The sequence below is a fragment of the Mastigoproctus giganteus genome, chromosome 12 (genome assembly GCF_048544385.1).
Source record: "Mastigoproctus giganteus isolate SK-2022 chromosome 12, ASM4854438v1, whole genome shotgun sequence".
Lineage (NCBI taxonomy): Eukaryota > Metazoa > Arthropoda > Arachnida > Uropygi > Thelyphonidae > Mastigoproctus > Mastigoproctus giganteus.
This window is the reverse complement of record NC_143586.1, coordinates 79201264-79222074: the sequence shown is the minus strand read 5'-3', so window position 1 is coordinate 79222074 and position 20811 is coordinate 79201264. Positions and strand designations below refer to the sequence as shown.

The following is a 20811-nucleotide window of genomic DNA, read 5'->3' as shown; positions in this document are numbered from 1 at the left end:
CACCTTTGCTTTTCAATAGTATGATAAAGATTTTGACTTCACCGAAGCTCAAGCATCAAGCATATTTAATAAGATGTTTTCACTGTAGATAATAACCTACATAATGCATTTTGAACAGTCATGGTCCTCTGTGCAACTTTTTTTGCAGTGTTAGCACATGTATAATGCATCTATTGGTCTCACTATGTTTGTCCATTCATCTGACTGCATGTAATAATTTGACTCTTAATACCTGAATTTTCATAAAGTTTTATATTTGGTTCTTTTATAAAAATTGTCAAGCCATCCCAAATTTCATTAAAATCGGACTAATAGAGATCCTATAATTATTATTTCTTTGTCCATCTGAATGTAATAACTTGACTTCTAGTGAATACCTTTTTATGAAATTTTATACTTACCTGTTATAGAGATGTATAGAGTAATCCCAAATTTCTTTACATGCAGACCAGCAGAAATCTGGCAATTATTATTTATTTATTTTTTATTTATTTATTTTTTTTTTTCATATCATATAGGCTATCTGTATCCCACATATTGTAGCTGAAGCTCTGGATGTTATGATTGCCGTACACTGATTGGAGTACATCGATAGGGAATATGGTGGGTGCGCAGAAACAAAATAATTTTGGAAAACAGGCGTTGGGTTGCATTATATCATCAAAGTTTCTTGCGACGACCAACTAACTGGTTAAAATAAATTAATTAAAATAAAAATGATATATACATAAGATAAAACAGAAATAAAATAAGATAAAGGCGTTAAATACAACAAGATAAAAGAGTTAAAATATATATATTAAAATACATAGATAGCAGCTTTCGAAGCGAAGTGCCTCTTCATCAGCTAGTGTGTGAATGGTGTACTTCAGTATATATTGATAGTTACAATCAATCAAAATAATTTACAGTCAATCAAAATAATTTTGGTCCATACATTAAAAGTCATCAGGGGTTTTTTTTTTTTTTTTTGTAAATCATGAATTATCACTATTTGTTAATGTTCTTGAAATGTTAATGCACTGTATACCTTAACTGACTTATTTTTTAGCTGTCTTATAGATGAATAACAATAATATAAATACAATGAAACAGCGAATACAAATTGATGAAATTTCGTTTGTCAATGTTGTTTAGAAGCGAATCTGAAAAGTTCTTAAAAAACATTCAGTAAACACATTTAGTATTAGTAGAGGCATATGATGCAAAAAAGCAAGCTTATACAGCATCAAACCCTTCTCATTTCACCCATCCGGTCACTCCAAATGTTTCTCTAGTTCAGCCTTAAATTTATTTAACCTATTAACTTCCACAACAACAGATGGAAGTCTGTTCCAACAATCAACTACCTGCTGGCTAAAGGCAAACTTCCACACATCTATTCTACAACTGTCTTTTCTCAATTTGAATCTATGCCCCCTCAGGTTCTTAGTCTGAGCAAGCAGAAGAATCCCACCAGCATTGAGCTTGCTCAATCCATTCAAGGCCTTTTTTTTTTTTTTTTTTTACACACCTTATACACCCTCAGTCAGATCACCTCACAGGTGCCTAGTCTCCAGATTCTGCAATTTGCAGAACTTAATTAAACAATTTTATGACTTAACAAGTTTTTTGATAGTGCTGTTAACAATTTATGGCTCAGAGCTGAAATCTCTACCCTACACAATGAGCTCTAAAGCACTCTTTTAACAATTGGCTAATCCAAGAATTAAGAATGCTGACAGTATTGTGGTTTCACTATTTATCACTTGTTTAGAGAAGTTAGGGTTTGAATCCCATCAGTTATTGGAGCAATTTCCTAGACTTTCTCAGTCAGAACTGTGGCTAGCCAATCTCAGATAAAGTTAGCAGTTTTTTCCCTTTAAGTTTCTTGTTTTTTTTTTTTTTTCCATTACACACACACACACACACACACACACACACACACACACACACACACACACACACACACACACACACACTTTGTACAGACATAGTGCATATATGGCCTAAAATGCTGATTTGCTATAAAAGCAACTGAGAAGAACTAAATTTTCTATTTGTCAGATCTTTTGCTAAATTTGGATAGTATGACTATAAAATGAAATTATGATAGTAGAAGCATTTCCTTTTGTTCTTAGTAGCAAGTTGCTGATTATGGTTCAAAGTATATATGGAGAGTATTTTTGGGTATGCTTCCTTTTCAAGAAGTATATGATTTTGTGTTTGTTATGATTTTATTTACTCTACTTTTAGGCTAATTTTGTTTGATGTTATTCTCTGTGCCATTTGTTGTATTAATATGACTGTAGATATTAATTAAAAACTTTTAACCTATAAAATCTAAGCAGTGGAAATTTAATCACTATTTACTCTTTCTTTGCGCAAAATGGTGTAAAGGAGGGACTGATTTTGGTCTGCAATTCTCCAGTCATACCATGTTTGAAAAGTTGAAAACAAAGTGATTCTAACTGGAATGATTTGGTTGACAACTGCAGTGAGGTTGCAAAACCTCAATGCAATTTCTATTGATAGACCATGAATTTTTATGTTTCATACTGTAGTTTATACGGGAAATAAAATGAAACACAAAAAAAGTGATCTTATGTACTTGTACTATATGCTGGAAATGTCAGTGATTGATGAAGTTAGCATTATCATTAGCAGAGGCATATGATGCAAGAAAGAAAGCTTATAGTACAAGTACATAAGATCACTTATGTACTTGTACTATAAAAAGAAAAAAAAAAAGACATACCCATTTCACACATCCATATACTCTAAGAGTTTCTCCAGTTCTTCCCTGAATTTATTTAAGATATCAACTTATCAACTATCTGCTGGCTAAAGGCAAAATTTTGCGTGTATATTCTACACCTGTCTTTCCTCAATTTGAATTTGTGTCACCTCAGGTGACTAATCTGGGCAAGAGGAAGAATCCCATCAGCATTGAGCTTGCTCAAACAATTCAAGGCCTTATACACCTCAATCAGATCACCTTGCAGGTGCCTAGTCTCTAACACTGCAATTTGCAGAACTTGAGTCTTTCTTGGTAAGAGAAACCCTTTGTTCCATTCACCAATCTCGTTGCCGTTCTCTATACTCGTTCGAGCAGCTCTGCATTCTTCCTGAAATCAACTGCCTGACCATTGCCTTACACAAGGTCATAATTACTTCCTGTATATCATTGACAAGGCACCATGAGCTATTCTTGCAGACGGTCTGCACTGCTCAGAAAACTTCATATCTGACTGCACAATCACCCCAGGTCTTTTTCATTCTCTACCACCCTGAGTGTAGTATCACACTCTAGGATTAATACTACCAACATGCAGTACTTTACATTTGTCAATGTTAAACTTTAGTACCTCCACTCTCATCCCATCTGTTCAACCTTTCTGATCTTGTTGCAGTAGTGTACTGTCAATAACAACCCTGCCAACCTTCACATCGTCTGCAAACTTGGACATTAACCCTGATATACCTTCATCAATATCATTGATAAATATCGAAAGCAATGGGCCCAACACTGAACCCTTAGGGACTAATAATATTATTAGTCCCTCAGGGTTATACTAATAATATTAGTCCACAAAGAGCAGTGTCCATTGTTTACCACTCTCTGTCTTCTCCCACTCAACCATCCTTTTATCCATTGTAGCAGTTTATCCTTTAATCCCATTTTATCCTTTAATGCCATTTCAAACTTTTACAGTAGGTTTCCATGTGCAACAGTATCAAAAGCTTTTCTGAAATCCAAGTATATGATATCAATATTATTTTTTACATCCAGTTCCTTTGTGACCATTTTAGTATCCAATCAAATTGGTCAGATAAGACTTCCCCTTAACAAACCCATGCTGTGTCTGCACTATAACTACAGTTTTGACTAGATAATCCTGTAGTGTTTCTTTAACTAGTGCCTCCATTAATTTCCCCAGAATAGAAGTTAAACTAACATGTCTGTAATTACTTGTCACCCGTTGTGAATTGGAGTCACATTTGCACATCTCCAGTCCATGGGGAACTCCCCTGAGTCCAGGGAAGCTCTCATAATTATGGTTAATGGTTTGCTTACTTCCTTTGCTGCCTCCTTTAATATAACTGGATAGATCTCACCACCCCAGGTGCCTTTCTTGTGTGTAACTTCAACAATTTCTCCTCCACTTTGCTCTCAGTTATTACAAAATCATTTCCTCCCTGCCAGAGCTCGATAAACGTCTGGCATTTCCCTCCCTGAATTACTCCAGGTGTGAGTGTAGATGCAAAATGCTCATTGAAATTTTTTCAGCTACCTTAGCAGGGTCCTCAACTGTCAAACTATCGATATCAAGTGGATATCGATGGTTCTACATGTTAAGATCTACTTGTAGATCTCCTACTCTTAATGTTATTAGTGCCAATGTGTACAACAATATCACCCTTTGTGCCCTTAGGCGCCTCCGTAGCCAGGTGGGAAGGAGCAGCAGTGCATAGCACACGCTTCTTGATTAGACTGGGGTTCGAGCCCGTCACACCAAATACGGAGGATGCAGAAAGGTCAGGGAATGACCACCGCATATCCCCGAGCAATATGGCCTTAGTTGCTAATGCTCCTAAAAACCAAATAACAAAATAAATAAATAACTTTGTGCCCTTAGATGGTATCTGCTTTACAACGCATCAACTTTTGCCCCTGGCAGATGGAATAGGACAGGCATACCCTGGTCCTTTTCCATCTATCGTTTTAGCAAAATATTTTACCCATCTTCCTGACAATTGAGTCACCGACAATAACTGGTTCCTGTGGAACCAGCTCATTCTGCTTTGAAATTTGCTGCTATGTTTCCTGATACACAGGGGTGAGTTCCAGCATTGAGTTGGGCAGCTGAGAGCGTGATGGGTCCCCCACTTTAATACCTTCGAGGGCATCTACCTGATTCTTCAAACTCTCATAGATGCCCATCAGAATGCTGAGTTGCACCTAATTTCTTGGCATTCTCACACCTTGGCACTCGCACACACAAATACATCCTCCTTTGCTAGATCATTCCTGTTCCAGAAAGGTCCACAAACATTTTGCAAGTTGCACATTTTTTTAGGCTGTGATGCATTGGAGAATAGTCCTCTTCAGTTCTCTCCTGAGCCGCAGCAGTCCTGCTACTTTGTACCCGTTGCTTAGCTGCTCTAGTCTGGGGCATGATTTTCATTTGAATACAATTGGTTAACAATGAAAATTAATAAATTTAATTAATTAATTGCCAATACTACAGTAATCTAATAGATTCCTAAATGCAGTGATACGTATTACCCTATCTAGTTTTACGTTATGCCTTGCAGTAATAAGTTTGGAATATACATTATGATATACCTTAATGACAACAATGTTAAATTAGTTATATCCCTAGTTAAACACAAAGATATATGCCCAACAAGCAAATTGGAGTTAAGTTAATTATAATATATAACAAAATTATCCAACTAACACCAACCTAATTGATTCAAACTTCAGAGCTACCTGTTTACGACAATTAAAAATTTCAATTTCCCCACCACCACTTACGCTATACTATAACAATGGCGACAAGGTTTGAATGAAACAACGGTTCTGCATATATTAAGTGGTAACCTACAAATTTTATAGCTAAATTAAAAATAAAAACAATGACTAGGACAATAAAGCTACTTACAGAGTACAAAATAATATGATAGTTAAGTAAATAAAACAGCAAAAGTCTTAAAAAACCTTATGATTTCTTGGAGTAGGAAATTCACTGCTGTCCTACATAATCTCTTCCACCAACTTCCATGTTATTATTATACAGCCAGGTAGTGTAATCCAATAGCACCACAGAGACTGAAGTGGGGCAATTTATAGGATTTCTGGTTTCAGAGCCCTGCCATTGTATATAAAGTTATCATATGTTGTATATCTGCTTCTATTAATTATAAAATAACTTTTCAAGACCTCATTCTAACCAGATCATTTCCACTCTCCAAGAGCAACTGGAAAAGTTGCTCTTGCAGAATGGTGCTTATTTTGATGCTTAAGTAAACTTTATTTTGATTTTGATATTTTCAAATTTTAAAAAAAAAAATTTGATAACACAGGAGAAATGCTTCAATTATTTTTTCTCTAATGTAAGCTCTCTCTCTCTCTCTCTCTCTCTCTCTCTCTCTCTCTCTCTCTCTCTCTCTGTCACACACACACACACACACACACACAATTGTCTGCAGTCCAAATGGTAGGGTTATTTTGCAACAGATGCTATGAAGACTGTATATGTGAAGCCTTACTACAGTATATAAAAATTATATTGAAGATTCAAGATAGAACTATTCACCTGATTGGAAGTGAACAGGTACAGAAGATAATTCCAGTAATAATAAATAAATCCAGTGGTGACAGAGATGGTCCAATAGTGAAATCCAGCCGTAGCCGAGTGGTCAGGTGTGTGGGTGCATAAGTACATATGCCTTGAGAGACTGGGGTTTAAGCCCGTGACTGCTGAATACGGTGCTGTTTCTTGTATTCTGTCTATTTTGTGAACTCCTGTGACCGTTTGATTGTCCCAGAGTATAAACAGAAAATTTATTTATTTATAAAATATTGGGTAGTAGCAAGTCACTAACACCATGAAATTCTTAGGCTACAATGCTGGCAAGAGCAGACTGGTATTCAAAAGGAAGAGTAGTAAATGCTATGTAGGAGACAAAGATGAAAATATAAGCATAAGAGAAAAATAGATAGATTCAAGATGAAAAGGTGACAGTAGTAACTTTAGAGAAGTATGCAGTGGAATTCAGTATAAAAGTACTTGAAAATCCAAGATAGATACAAATTGTAAATAGCCAAATTATATTTGCATCAGTATCTGAAAACATAATATGAATTGTCAGTAACTCTCCAAAAGGACAGTAAATTATAATATGTGATTTCATGAAGGATTTTATTAATTATGTATGTGATTTTAAAAAGATCTTTTAAACATATAAAGTAAACATAAATGTTTATAAAAAGAGTGAGAAACTTAGTGAGTAAAGAAGCAGAGAGAGAGAGAGAGAGAGAGAGAGAGAGAGAGATCATTCCATAGGAAATCATGTGAAGTAGTGGATACCATATAATATTACATCTGTACAAATACTCATTAGAACTGACCTGATCAAAGTAAATTATAACCAAATATATGCTTGATAAAAAGAAACTAAACTGGAATTGTGAGAACCCATGGTTACTCCAATGGTCTGCTTATATGTACGTTTGCCATCGAAAATAAAATTATTAAGTAAATAGAGATTGACATAATTGTTCCATATATTTTCACTGATATTTAATTTGTCTTTGTATTTGTGATAAAGCTGCTTTAGCACAAATACAAGAAGTTGCCAGGTATTGAAGTGAAAATATTTGGGAAATTATAATTTTCTGTGCTGGATATGGTGATATCAGATCTGAAGGTGTTATTGACAGCTTGGTTATTGTTTATAATCCATGTGGATGAAAGATTATTGAAAATAGTGTTGAGTAATTTAAACAGTTGCTTACATGGGAGGTAACAGGAACTGTTTTTAGTACTGGTGATGAATCTCGAAAGCCAATGGGATGTTTATGAAATTTGGCTAAAGAGTAGAGTGGAGTTTTGTAATTTAGTATGCAGTTTTTTGTGCAGAGATATTTTCTATTTCATTTTTAAGTTTAGTGTACTAAAACTGTTTGCAAAAAATGGCAAAGTTGTTAGAAGCTTTATCCACTGGAGTTATGTTGAATTTTATCCTGTAATTCTCTGATGTATTTTTTAAGATTGAAATGATCATCAACAGTCGATGGTTCGACTGTTGATGATCCTGCTCAGATAGCTAACAAATTAAATGAATATTTTGCATCGACATTCACACATGAGGAGTTATTCAGGGAGGGGAATGCCAGAGGTGTAGTAGTAGTAGTAGTGCCATGTGATGCAAGAAAGCAAGTGTATGAGCTTATGCAGCATCAGCTAAAAAAAAAAAAAAAAAAAAACACACCATTCCCTCCAAATGCCTGTCCAGTGCCTCCTTAAATTTATTCAACCTATCAACTTCCACAATGACAGATGGAAGTTTGTTCCAGCAATAAACCACCCGCTGGCTAAAGGCAAATTTCTGCACATCTATTCTACAGCTGTCCTTTCTTAAATTGAATTTATGCCCCCTTAGGTTTGTAATCTGAACAAGTGGAAGGATCCCATCAGAATTCAGCGTGCTCAACCCATTCATGGCCTTATACACCTCAATCAGATCACCAAGCAGGTGCCTAGTCTCCAGCCACTGCAATTTGCAGAACTTAAGCCTCTCTTGGTAAGAGGATCCCTTCATTCCCCTCACCAATCTTGTTGCCCTTCTCTGTACACGCTCAAGTAAATCTACATCCTTCCTAAAATGAGGCCTCCAGACCTGTACGCAGTACTCAAGGCGTGGCCTGACCATTGCCTTATACAGTGGGACAATCACCTCCTTCTCCCTGCTAGCAAAATTCCTATATATCATTGACAAAATGCCATGACCTGCCCTGGCAGCCTGTCTGCATTGTTCAGAAAACTTCATATCTGACTGCACAATTACTCCCAGGTCTTTTTCATTTTCTACCACCTTAAGTGTAGTACCACACAGTTGGTACGTTTCTCTGGGGTTACTTCTACCCATATGCAGTACTTTGCATTTGTCAAGGTTAAACTTCAGTTGCCACTTCTTAGCCTATCTGCCCAAATTATCTAGATCCTGTTGCAGTAGCACACTGCCATTACTGTCATTAACAACCCTGCCAACCTTTGTATCATCTGCAAACTTCAACATTAAGCCTGATCAATATCATTGATAAATATACAAAACAACAATGGACCGAACGCCAAACCCTGTGGGACTCCACTAATAACATTAGTCCACGAAGAGTAGCACCCATTGATTACCACCCTCTGTCTTTTCCCACTTAACCATCCTTTTATTCATTGTAGCAACTTACCCTTAATACCATTCTGCTCCAATTTATACAATAGTCTTCCATGTGCAACAGTGTCAAAAACTTTCCTGAAATCCAAATATATGACATCAGAATTATTTTTTGCATCCAGTTCCTTTGTAACCACATCATTATATCCTATCAAATTTGTCAGACAAGACTTTCCTTTAACAAACCCATGCTGTGTCTGAATTATTGCTGCAGTCTTGTCTAGATGATCCTGCAATGCATCTTTAACCAGTGACTCTATTATTTTACCTGGAACAGAAGTTAAACTAACTGGTCTGTAATTACTCGTGTCACCCTTCGATCCCCCTTTGTGAATTGGGGATACATTTGCACATCTCCAGTCCGTGGGAACCTCCCCTGAGTCCAAGGATGCTCTCATAATTATGGCTAAGGGTTTGCTTAGTTGCTTTGCTGCCTCCTTTACTATAACTGGATAGATCCCTTCCACTCCAGGTGCGTGCTTTTCTTCAACAATTTGTTTAACTTCAACAATTTCTCCTCCACTTGGCTTTCAGTTATTACAAAATCATTAAGTATCCTGCTACAATTTGATAACCTTCTGCCATTTTCATGTGTGAATGTAGATGCAAAATACTCATTCAGTTTGTTTGCTACCTGAGCAGGATCATCAACAGTCGAACCATCGATGTCAAGTGGACCAATCAGATTCATCCCCTTCCTTTTAGAGTTTATATAAATAAAGAAATCCTTGCTGTTTTTCTTAGCATCTTTTGCCAAGGATTTCTCGTAATCTGCCTTCGCCTGCCTAACCTCCTTTGTGACCTGATTACAGACTAGCTTATATCTGCCATAGGCTACTGAGTCGCTTGAAAATTTATATGCATCCCATGCATTTTTCTTCCCTGTTACGAGTCTCATTAGTTCATTAGATAACCATTTAGGCCTAAACCTTGAACAATGTTTCTTAATAGGTATGAAACTTTTAGTAGCATCCACGATTAATTCCTTGAATGCTACCCACTTAGAATTTACTGTTGGTAACATCATCAGTTGATCTCATTGTACAGAATTTAAAAACTGTCGGAGACCACTGTATTCACCTTTACGGAAGCAAAAACCCTTTCCTTTACCCCTGATGGTAATTATATCTTTAAGTAAATCCCAAATCAGTACACTGTGATCACTGCCACCTAGTGGTTCCTTTATCTGCAAATTCTTAATACACGAATGATCACTGCTGATAACCAGATCAAGAGTATTACTTTCTCTGGTTGCCTCTCGAACATGCTGCTGCAGAAAACAATCATCCAGTAAATCCACAAAAGTCTGACTAGTGTGTGAGTGACCAACCCACAAGTTCCAGTCAATATCTGGGAAGTTAAAATCCCCCATTATAAGACATTCTGATTTACTAGCCTACTCTATTTCTCTGTACAATTGTTCATTGTACTCATTTCAGTCATTAGGCCTATAACATACTCCTACTCTTATTTTTGGTTTCGCAGTGCTTATGTCACACCAAACTGACTCAACAGTGCACTGTTCATCTATATCAACTGGATGCACTTCTTTTGATTTTATGTTTTTCTTAATTAACAGCATAACACCTCCTCCCTTTCTATCCTGTCTATCCTTTCTGTACACATTGTACTCCCCAAATTCCAGTTCAGCATTCTTGTGTATTCAACTCTGGCAGTAAGCTAGATAATCTTGTAATAACTGAGTCTGAGAGTAAAGTGGAGGAGAAATTGTTGAAGATAAACACAAGAAAGGCACCTGGGGTGGATGGAATCTATCCAGTTATATTAAAGGAGGCGGCAAAGGAAGTAAGCAAACCCTTAGCCATAATTATGAGAGCTTCCCTGTATGCAGGGGAGGTACCCGTGGACTGGAGATGTGCAAATGTGATCCCAATCCACAAAGGAGGATCAAAGGGAGACAGAGGTAATTACAGACCTGTTAGTTTAACTTCTGTTCCAGGGAAATTAATGGAGGCACTGGTTAAAGAAGCATTGCAGGATCATCTAGACAAGACTTCAGTTATAGCTCGGACACAGCATGGGTTTGTTAAGGGGGAGTCTTGTCTGACTAATTTAATTGGATACTATGATGTAGTCACAAAGGAACTGGATGCAAAGAATAACTATCATATATTTGGATCTTAGAAAGGCTTTTGATACTGTTGCGCAATGAAGACTGCTGCACAAATTGGCGCAGTGCGGCATTGGAGGCAAATTGCTGCTATGGATAAAGGGATGGTTGAGTGGGAGAAGGAAGACAGAGAGTGGTAATCAGTGGACACTGCTCTTCATGGACTAATGTTATTAGTGGAGTCCCTCAGGGTTCAGTGTTGGGTCCATTTTTGTTTTCTGTATTTATAAATGAAATTGATGATGGTATATCAGGCTTAATGTCCAGGTTCGCACACAATATTGGCAGGGTTGTTAATGGCACTAACGACAGTACACTGCTGCAACAGGATCTAGAAAAGTTGAGCAGATGGGCTGAGAGGTGGCAAATGAAGTTTAACATTTACAAATGTAAAGTACTACATATGGGAAGCAGTAATCGCAGAGTAACGTATCTACTCTGTGGTACCACACTGACAGTGGTAGAAAATGAAAAGGACCTGGGGTAATTGTGCAGGCTGATATGAAGTTTTCTGAGCAGTGCAGACAGTCTGCAAGAGTAGCTCATGGTGTCTTGTCAATGATATACAGGAATTTTTCTAGCAGGGATAAAGATGTGATTATCCTCTTGTATAAGGAAATGGTCAGGCCACACCTTGAGTTATTTATACAGGTCTGGAGGCCTCATTTTAAGAAGGATGTAGAGCTGTTGGAACGAGTACAGAGAAGGGCAACAAGATTAGTGAATGGAACAAAGGGGTGCTCTTACGAATAAAGGCTTAAGTTTTGCAAATTACAATTTCTGGAGACTAGGCACCTGTGAGGTGATCTGATTGAGGTGTATAAAGCCCTGAATGGTTTGATCATGCTCAGTGCTGATGGGATGCAGAAGTTTGTCTTTAGCCAGCCTGTGGTTGATTGGTGGAACAAACTTCCATCTGTCGTTTTAGAAGTTGATAGCTTAAATAGATTCAAGGGGAACTTGACAAACATTTGGATGTTGTTGTTATGTTGTTATTTGGTTTTTAGGAGCATTAGCAACTAAGGCCATATTGCTCCGGGATATGCGGTGATCATTCCCTGACCTTTCCGCATCCTCCGTATTTGGTGGTCACGGGCTGGAACCCCGGTCTAATCAAGAAGCGTGTGCTACGCACTGCTGCTCCTTCCCACCTGGCTACAGAGGTGCACAAACATTTGGAATGAGTGGATGGGTATAATAAGGGGTTTTTTTGGTTTTTTTTTGGCTGATGCTATATAAGCTTGCTTTCTTGCATCATGTGCCTTTGCTAATGCTAAAACGTTTGACTGTATTATGTACGTATTACCAATTTGGAAATTTTTTTTTTTTTTTTTTTTTTCCTTGCCTTTTCCCATTTTTATATACGAGATAAATGTTTTTAGTGTTTTGGCATGAAATTTTTATGGCCTGGTGCCCTTCCTGATGCCAATCCTCACCCTTTACCCGGTCTGGGGATATGCGGTGGTCATTCTCTGACCTTCCGCATCCCTCGTATTGGTGGTCACGGGCTCTAACCCCGGTCTAATCCAGAAGCACGTGCTACACACTGCTGTTTCTGGTTACGGAGGTGCCATTTCCAATTTGAAAATAAACATAATAATTCCAACATAGGTTTTGAATTCTGTATTGTCTTCAAACAACACAGTTTACTTATGCATCATGTTGCTCAAGGAATGTCTTATAAATTAACACTTGTTTGCTTATTTTTGCCAGTGAACAAAGATAATAAGTCACTATCTTATAAAGATTGGAGTTACAATACCCGTCTTTGTGGGGTACACAAGAGTGTTGTAACAGCTGCTTGAGTAATTTTTTAATTAATTTTTTTTATTTATATTTTTTGTTTTTAGTTACTTCAACTTTTATAGTCAGTACTGGATATACAGGGTTTATATATTACAATACTTTATAATATTATAAATATGATATTATATAATTATATTATAATATATATATATATATATGTCTGAAATTTAAAAAAAAAATCATATTTAAACATTGTTTGACTTGCACAGTTTTTAGTTTACATATTAACCTTCAAAACAAATTAACTATATAAGTTGAGAACTCACTGTATGTTGCTTAAAGGACATACAAGGGATTGTTAACATAATTGCCTTTTGGATTTTTTTAATCTATATTATGAAATAAATTTGGTATTTTGCTGTCACCAGCTGAAGACCACTTATGCTCCCACTACCACCACCAAACTTTAGACCTGAGAATAGGATTTGGCAGAATTCAGAAATGTAATTGCTATGCCAATCGTAGAGTTTTGAGCTAATGTTGTTGCACTTCAATAAGAAATAAACTAATATTATTTGAAACTTCATGGTATAGTATATTCTCTTGTTCACATATCATATAATCAAAGTTCATATACAATACAATAGATATATCATATACAAAACAGTTTTAGCTTGTAAAATTTTTACAGATATAAAGAAATTTTTCTCAATTCCAGTGAGCATGCAGATGTTGTTTTCCTTCAAGAAGTTGTTCCTTGGGCAGCTGAGTATATACAGGGAAAACTACCTGAATATGAAAGTATACATGGTAATACAGAAGAATACTTCACTTCAACACTTTTAAGAAAAGATACTGTGAAATATGAAGGGCACAGTATTATTCCATACCCTTGGACAAAAATGGGCAGAAATTTACTCAAAGTTGAGGCAAGTAATTTTTGTTGTTTCTCCTTATTTGAAAGATATGATTTATTTTCTTATATATAGCTTTGTTCTAATAAAACTATAAATTAAGAATGAGGCACTGATATGGTTTTCCTAGTTTTTTTATACAAACTATTATATAAAGAAAAAACATGTTTGAATACTTTATAAAAATAAAGATAATGCTTGTCATAAAATGTGCATGTGACATCCAGTTTGTAAACTATGAAAAACTTGTATATATAAAACTGAATTGCTGATCCTTTAAAATTCACAGATACAAATAAACAGATTACTGATGATTTCCTAATATGGAGACACATATTAGGAAACCTAATATCTCTCTCTCTCTCTCTCTCTCTCTCTCTCTCTCTCTCTCTCTCTCTCTCTCTCTCTCTCTCCCTCCCTCCCCCCTTATGGACTTTAGTAGGGTTCCATCAAAGGTGGGTGTTTCTGTAACCACATAATGTCTTTCCTCATGTGGTCATGCTTTTGCAGATTGCCCATCTTTCATCCTTTTCAAGAAGCTCAATGTCTATTTTTAGATGAAGTTTCTATAATTGGACACTGTATTCCAAATGTATTACTACATTTGGAATTGTGACAACCCATGTTTAGTCTCTGAGAGAATGTCTGTGACAACCTCAAGGTTGTCACAGACATTCTCTCAGATTTGCCATACAACCTGTACTTGCTACCTGGGAGTCTAAAACGCTGATGGAACTGATATTCAGGTGATACTCAAGTCAAGTGTACCCAATTTCAGCGAAGTCCAAACGGTCTGTGACAGCCAAATCCTTTGCTTGCACCTTCACGATGGTGGGACTGTAAGTAATCCTGGGTATAACCTCCATGCACAAGTACATGGTGGGTGACCACCCAGGTGTGAACCAATGTAAGCAGGGGTCGAGGTGTGGCGCCCACACCACATGGAGGAATGCCGCCCCTCTATGTTACCAGGCAGTATTAGGTGGTAGATGACTCTCATCAACCGGTACAAAACCACCACTTTGCTTATTGGAGGCTTGAAGTGGTGGAACCCATGTTTAGTCTCTAGAGCTAAGTTCCAGTCAACCCTTCCCTATCTCTTCCATCACGCAGTATGATTGATGACTTTTGAGGTTATGATGAACATCATGGCGAGATCCAATATTCCTTACATTTTGAGGATACAGCTCTAAAACGGTGTTCACAGGCCGGCCGCTAGTTAGTACACCGGACCGAACCTATTGTTAACTCTCTAGGAGGCTTCCGGATCAGCTAGTGTATAATCTTGCTACCTCTACTCTGCCAGATAGTGACTGGAGGGGGTCCGAGTAGTGCGTATGCAGGGAGCATTGTTGAGTCCACGTTATGTCAAGGATTTGAGTATATTCTTACCATGTGTACGCCATATCCAAAAATTTCATTACTTCATACAGCATGTGCCACCAACTTTTTCTTACTATTGAATACACCATGAATTGTCAAACTAATAGAGCAAGCTTATCTGCGAAAAGATATAAACCTCCCAAGCACTTCCTAATTCATTTCACAAATATACGTGGTCTCAATTCTAATCTTAGCGTTGTCCATTTCCACTTGCAGTCTGCCAAACCCCATTTACTTTTTCTGACAGAATCTCAGTTATCGGTTAATTCAACTACTGCTCATCTCAGATGCCCAAATTATTTGCTGTATGATTCCTTTCGCCTCAAAGGTGGTACTTGTGCATATGTCCGTTCTGATATTCCCTGTCAGAGACTTGGCAATTTGGAATCTCCTCTCTTTGATCTTCTCTGTCTTAAAATCTCTCTACCTCATTGTGTCAAATTCATCTGTTGTCTCTACCGTTCTCCCAACTCCACTAATCACTTGGAGCTCTTTGACTTCCTCTCTTTGCAACTTGACTTTCTCCAGTCCAACTCTCCTAACAGTGAGGTCATTTTCCTTGGTGATTTTAATGTTCACAACTCCAGCTGGCTTCCGTTTTCTAGTCACACTGACCCAGCTGGTCGAGATGCTGAGATTTTTGCAGTTACTAGTGACCTTGCACAGATTGTTCATTTACCTACAAGAATACCGGACAATCCTAATCATACAGCCAACACGCTTGATCTTTTTCTCACAAACAACCCTTCTAAGTACACGGTCAAAGTGAGAGGTCCTTTAGGCACTTCAGGCCACAACTTGGTGATTGTCTCTTCTCCAGTGAAGCCTTTATCTCATGGCTATTCCCAACCTCGTGTTGTTTGGCATTACAAGAATGCAAAATGGGATGACCTGCGAGATTTCTTTTCTTCTTTTCCTTGATCGGATTACTGTTTCAAAACTTCTGATGTCAACGTTTGCTCAGATCATGTCAGTGAAATTATTCTTGCAGGAATGGAATCCTTTATCCCACATTCCACTTTAAAATCTCGTCCTTTATCTAAACCTTGTTTTTCCAATAAATGTGCTAAGGCTGTTCAAGAGAAGAATGTTGCATATCGTAATTGGCTTATTTCTAATTCTTCAATTTCATTTTCTGCCTACACCAAAGCTTGCAACAATTGTCAAGCAGTTATTAATCAGTTCAAACTAGAGTCTGAACAGGCTAAGAGTACAAAACTTGCTTCTTGCCCTAATGGTAGCCGAGCATTCTGGTCTCTTGCCAAAGCTATTGGCCGCAACTTTTGCCCATCTCTGCTCCCACCTCTGTCCAAACCAGATGGTTCTGTTCTCACTTCAGCCAAGGATAAAGCTGACCTGCTAGCATCCCATTTTTCTTCCAACTCATGTATTAATGATCTTTGTAAAACACCTCCCACCATTCCCAACACGCTCCATTCAATGCCTCTTGTGGTCTTCCGTCAAAAGGATGTCAGAAGGATTTTGACGAATCTTGATGCTAAGAAAGCTCCAGGTTCCAATGGTATTTCTCCACTTGTTTTCAAACCTGTGCTCCCGAACTTACTCCTTCTGCTTGGAAATTGCTCATATCCATTCAGTTCCTAAAAGGGTGACAAATCCCTCCCATCCAATTATCGTTCCATTGCAATTACTTCTACTCTCTCTAAAGTAATGGACAAATCAATTAACCGCCAACTCTTAAACTACCTAGAAACCTTCCATCTGATCAACGATCGCCAGTATGGATTCCGTCAGTGTCGATCCACTGGTGATATTCTGGCTTACGTTACCCATTTATGGACTAATTCAATTTAAAGGTTTAGGTTTCATGAATCACGAGTATTTGCTATTGACATCTCAAAGGCTTTCGATCGTGTTTGGCATAAAGGTCTTCTAAACAAGCTTCCATTTTATGGTTTGCCAACTGTTTTTTGTAATTGGTTATCCAGTTTTCTCTCTGATCGCTCACTGGGGGTGATGGTAGATGGCTCTCTGTCTTCTAACTTCTCCACTAATGCCGATGTCCCCCAAGGTTCAGTTCTTTCCCCCACTCTTTTCCTCTTGTATATTAATGACCTTCCATTGACTGGAAATCCTATCCATAGTTTTGCCGATGATAGCACATTGCATTCCACTTTCCATTTTGAGAAATATTGCCCTGCTCAATGAGCTTCAACTTCTCGAAAATCTGCTACCAATTCCTTAAATGCTGATCTTCAGGTAATTCACCAGTGGGGCAAAGACAACTTAGTTGATTTCAACCCTTCTAAAACTCAGTCTTGTCTTATATCTCGCAAAAAAGGATTCTTCTGTTGCTATGCTTATCTTTAATGACACTCCGATTTCTAGGCAAAATGATATATCTCTTTTGGGGATTACCCTGACTTCTAATCTCTCTTGGCACAAGCACATTACAAATATTGCTTCCTCTGCATCTAAAAAACTTGGTTTTCTCTTTCGCTCTCGGCATTACTTTTCTTCCAAACAGCTGCTCACTCTGTATAAATCACAAATCTGCCCTGCCATGGAATATTGTTCCCACATCTGGGGTGGTGCCCCCAAAACCCCTCTCTCAGGCTTCTTGATTCCATTCAGAAGAGGGCAGTTAGGTTAATTAATGATTCATCTCTAACAGTGTCTCTCCACTCGCTGTCTCATAGACATACCGTTTCTGCTGCATGCTTCTTCTATAGATACTTCCATTGGCACTGTTCTTCTGAATTGGCTTCTATAATTCCCGCTCTCTCTTTCAAAATAGTCCGAACATATGCTGTCAACATCCATTTACTGTCCAAATTCAAACTCACAGAACCAACTTTTCATCTTCCTCGTTTATTCATTCAGTTGCCCTTTTCTGGAACAACCTTCCTTCATACGTATTTCCCGAAAATTACAGTCTACAGAAGTTCAAGTCCAATGTTCTTTTGTCTTCTCAACCTCCAACCCTCCTCAATACTTCTCAACCACCTACCCAAGTACTATAGGTTCTAATACCTCTCGTGTTTGGGGTTTACATTAAAAAAAAAAAAAAAAAAAAAAAATACAGTAGTTTTATACAGTATGTTAGTTGTCTGATGGCACCAGGGGTTTCCCCCATCTACGCAGTAGTTTTATACATTGGGATTATGACCTCCCTATCTCTGCAGGTTATTGTTCAATAAATTATTGATAGGATGATACCTTGAGCTTTGCCGCCCACCTGTCAACGCCACTCAGAGAACTTCATATCTATGAATTTCATAATTACCAGATCCCTTTCTTCTTCAACTGTTTATAATTCTCCTACCAAGTGTATAAGTTATTTTAGGTTTGCTCTTCCCGAATTGTATGACCTTGAATTTTGCTGTGTTAAAACAGCTGCCACTTTCTGACCTTTTCTGTCCAAGTCATCCTATTGCTTGACACTGATCATTAACTACTCTCCCAATTCTTACATCACATGTAAATTTTTGTGTCACACCCCTTTCCTTTCATCAATGTCATTTATCAGAGTCAGAAAGATTAGTAGTACAAGAACCAATCCTTGAGAATTTTATTTCTGATGTTACACCAATCTTGAGATTAACCATAATCACAGCTCTATGCCTCCTTCCCTGCAGCCATCATGCAATCCATCTGAGAATCTTCCCTGTGATCCCATCATATTCCAGCTTATACAGTAACCTCTCCTACAGATTGAGTCACATGCTTTGTTAAAATCCAAATAAATCTTGTCGAAATTGTTTCCTATATCCAGCTCATGAGTGACAGTCAAAATAGCTAGCCAGGTTGGTTAAACATAATTTTCCCTTTACAAAATAGTGATATGTTTCATTCAGTGAAAAGAAAAACAGCACTCTTTAAACTTCAGAATTCTATTTCTATATAAATGACTTCTGTATTGTAGTCTAGATAGAACAGAAAAAGATAGTATGGGATATTTACAGAGCGATGAAAAGTAATGAAGCCTACAACAGCTAAAAATTGATTTGTAATAGTACCACAGATAAAGTTAGAAAGGCCAAGGCTGCATATGAGAAAGCACTGGCTAAGAGAGCAAAGAATGGGGACAAGAAATTTTTCATGTATGTGAATACAAGGAAGAAAAAAAGCAAATTAAATCGGACCTTTGTGCACTTGGTGTGGGGAAGTCTTACTCAACCCAGCTGATGTTGCAGATAAATAGAACAGGTACTCTGTATCATCTTTCCTGAAGAAAGACTTGATGTTGAGAAGAGGCTATGCAAGTGAGGCTGAGTAATAAGAAATTAGTGATTTGGAAATTACGGATGGCTGTTTATTAGAAAAGCATTCAAGCATAAAGGCAAGTAAGGATCCTGGGGCTGATGGCATTTTGAGGGAGGTAGCTAGGGAGTGTATTGAACCATCGAAATTAATTATGAGGGCATCTTTGAACTCTGGAGAGATTCCTTTGGGTTGGAGAAGTGCCATCATATCACTAATACATAAAGGTGGTTCTAAGAAAGAAGTTGGTAACTACAGGCTGGTTAGTCTAACTTTAGTGGTAGGGAAGATCTTAGAGGTAGTGATTAAGAGTGCAATCCAGGGACATTAGATAGATATGGCATTTTGAATAACACACAACATGGTTTTGTTAAGGGAAAACCATGTTTAACTAACTTGGTAGGCTTTTAGGCAGAGTTACTCATGAGCTGGATTTAGCGAACAGTTTATTTGAATTTTAGCAAGGCATTTAACTCAGTCCCTCGTAAGAGGTTACTTTATAAGCTGGAACATGTTGTTAATTACTGGAATAATTCTAAGGTGGATTGCTGAGTAACTGCAGGGCAGAAGGTTGTGATTAATGGATATTCTTCAGATTGGTGTAAAATCAGAAGTAGACTCCCAAGGGCCACTGTCTTTCTGATTTTCATAAACTACAGAGATTGGTAGAGTAGTTAATGATCAGTACCAAGCAGGAGTGCAGTAGCACACACTCTTTGAGTAGACTCGGGTTCAATCCCCTGACTGCTAAATACGGTCAATCTACCAACCTGAACTGGACAGGCATGGCAGATTATGGTCCATTTTTCTCAAACATTGATTGTTGTGGAGGCTTTCATCCTGCAGTGGATTGATAATGGCTGCTGCTTACCCTTACTAGGCAACATTTCTTCAGGATGATTTGAACAGACTGCAAGAATGGTCAGAAAATTGGTGGCTATGTTTCATTGCAGCAAAATGCAAGGTCTTGGGAGTGGCAACCCCAAGTGTAAGACATACAATTCTTGGGGGGGGGGGGGAGTTGAATTAAAAGCAGTAGAGGAAGAAAGGGATCTGGGAGTTATAATACAGGCAGATATGAAGAATTTTGAGCAGTGTAAACAGGCAGCCAGGAAAGCCCATGGTGTCCTATCAATGATTTACCAAACATTATCCTGTAGATATGTGGAGGTCATAGTCCCACTGTATAGGGCAATTGTAAGACCACATTTATGGTCTACTACCCACATTTATGGTCTACTACCCACATTTATATAATCTACTAAATCTACTACCCACATTTATGTTCAAGTATGGAGGCCTCATCTGAAAAAAGACATTGAGCTTCTTAAAAGGGTCCAAAGATACGCAGCTTACATGGTGAGATTAAAAAAAGGTGACCCTACAAGGAAAGACTGATTATGTGGCTACAGTGCTTGGCAACCAGGCACCTCAGAGGTGACCTGATTAAGGTTTATAAGGCTCTGAGAGGGG

The 20811-nt window shown here is 37.7% G+C and overlaps 1 protein-coding gene across 1 annotated transcript in view; it reads left to right on the top strand.

The window, feature by feature from the left end:
* LOC150077215 (tyrosyl-DNA phosphodiesterase 2-like) overlaps positions 1-20811 on the top strand; it is a 115331-nt gene that overhangs the window by 60354 nt on the left and 34166 nt on the right. Inside the window, exon 4 of the mRNA XM_090386908.1 lies at positions 13536-13746. Coding sequence (XP_090243034.1) covers positions 13536-13746 — 211 coding nt within the window. The remainder of the gene's footprint in view (positions 1-13535; positions 13747-20811) is intronic.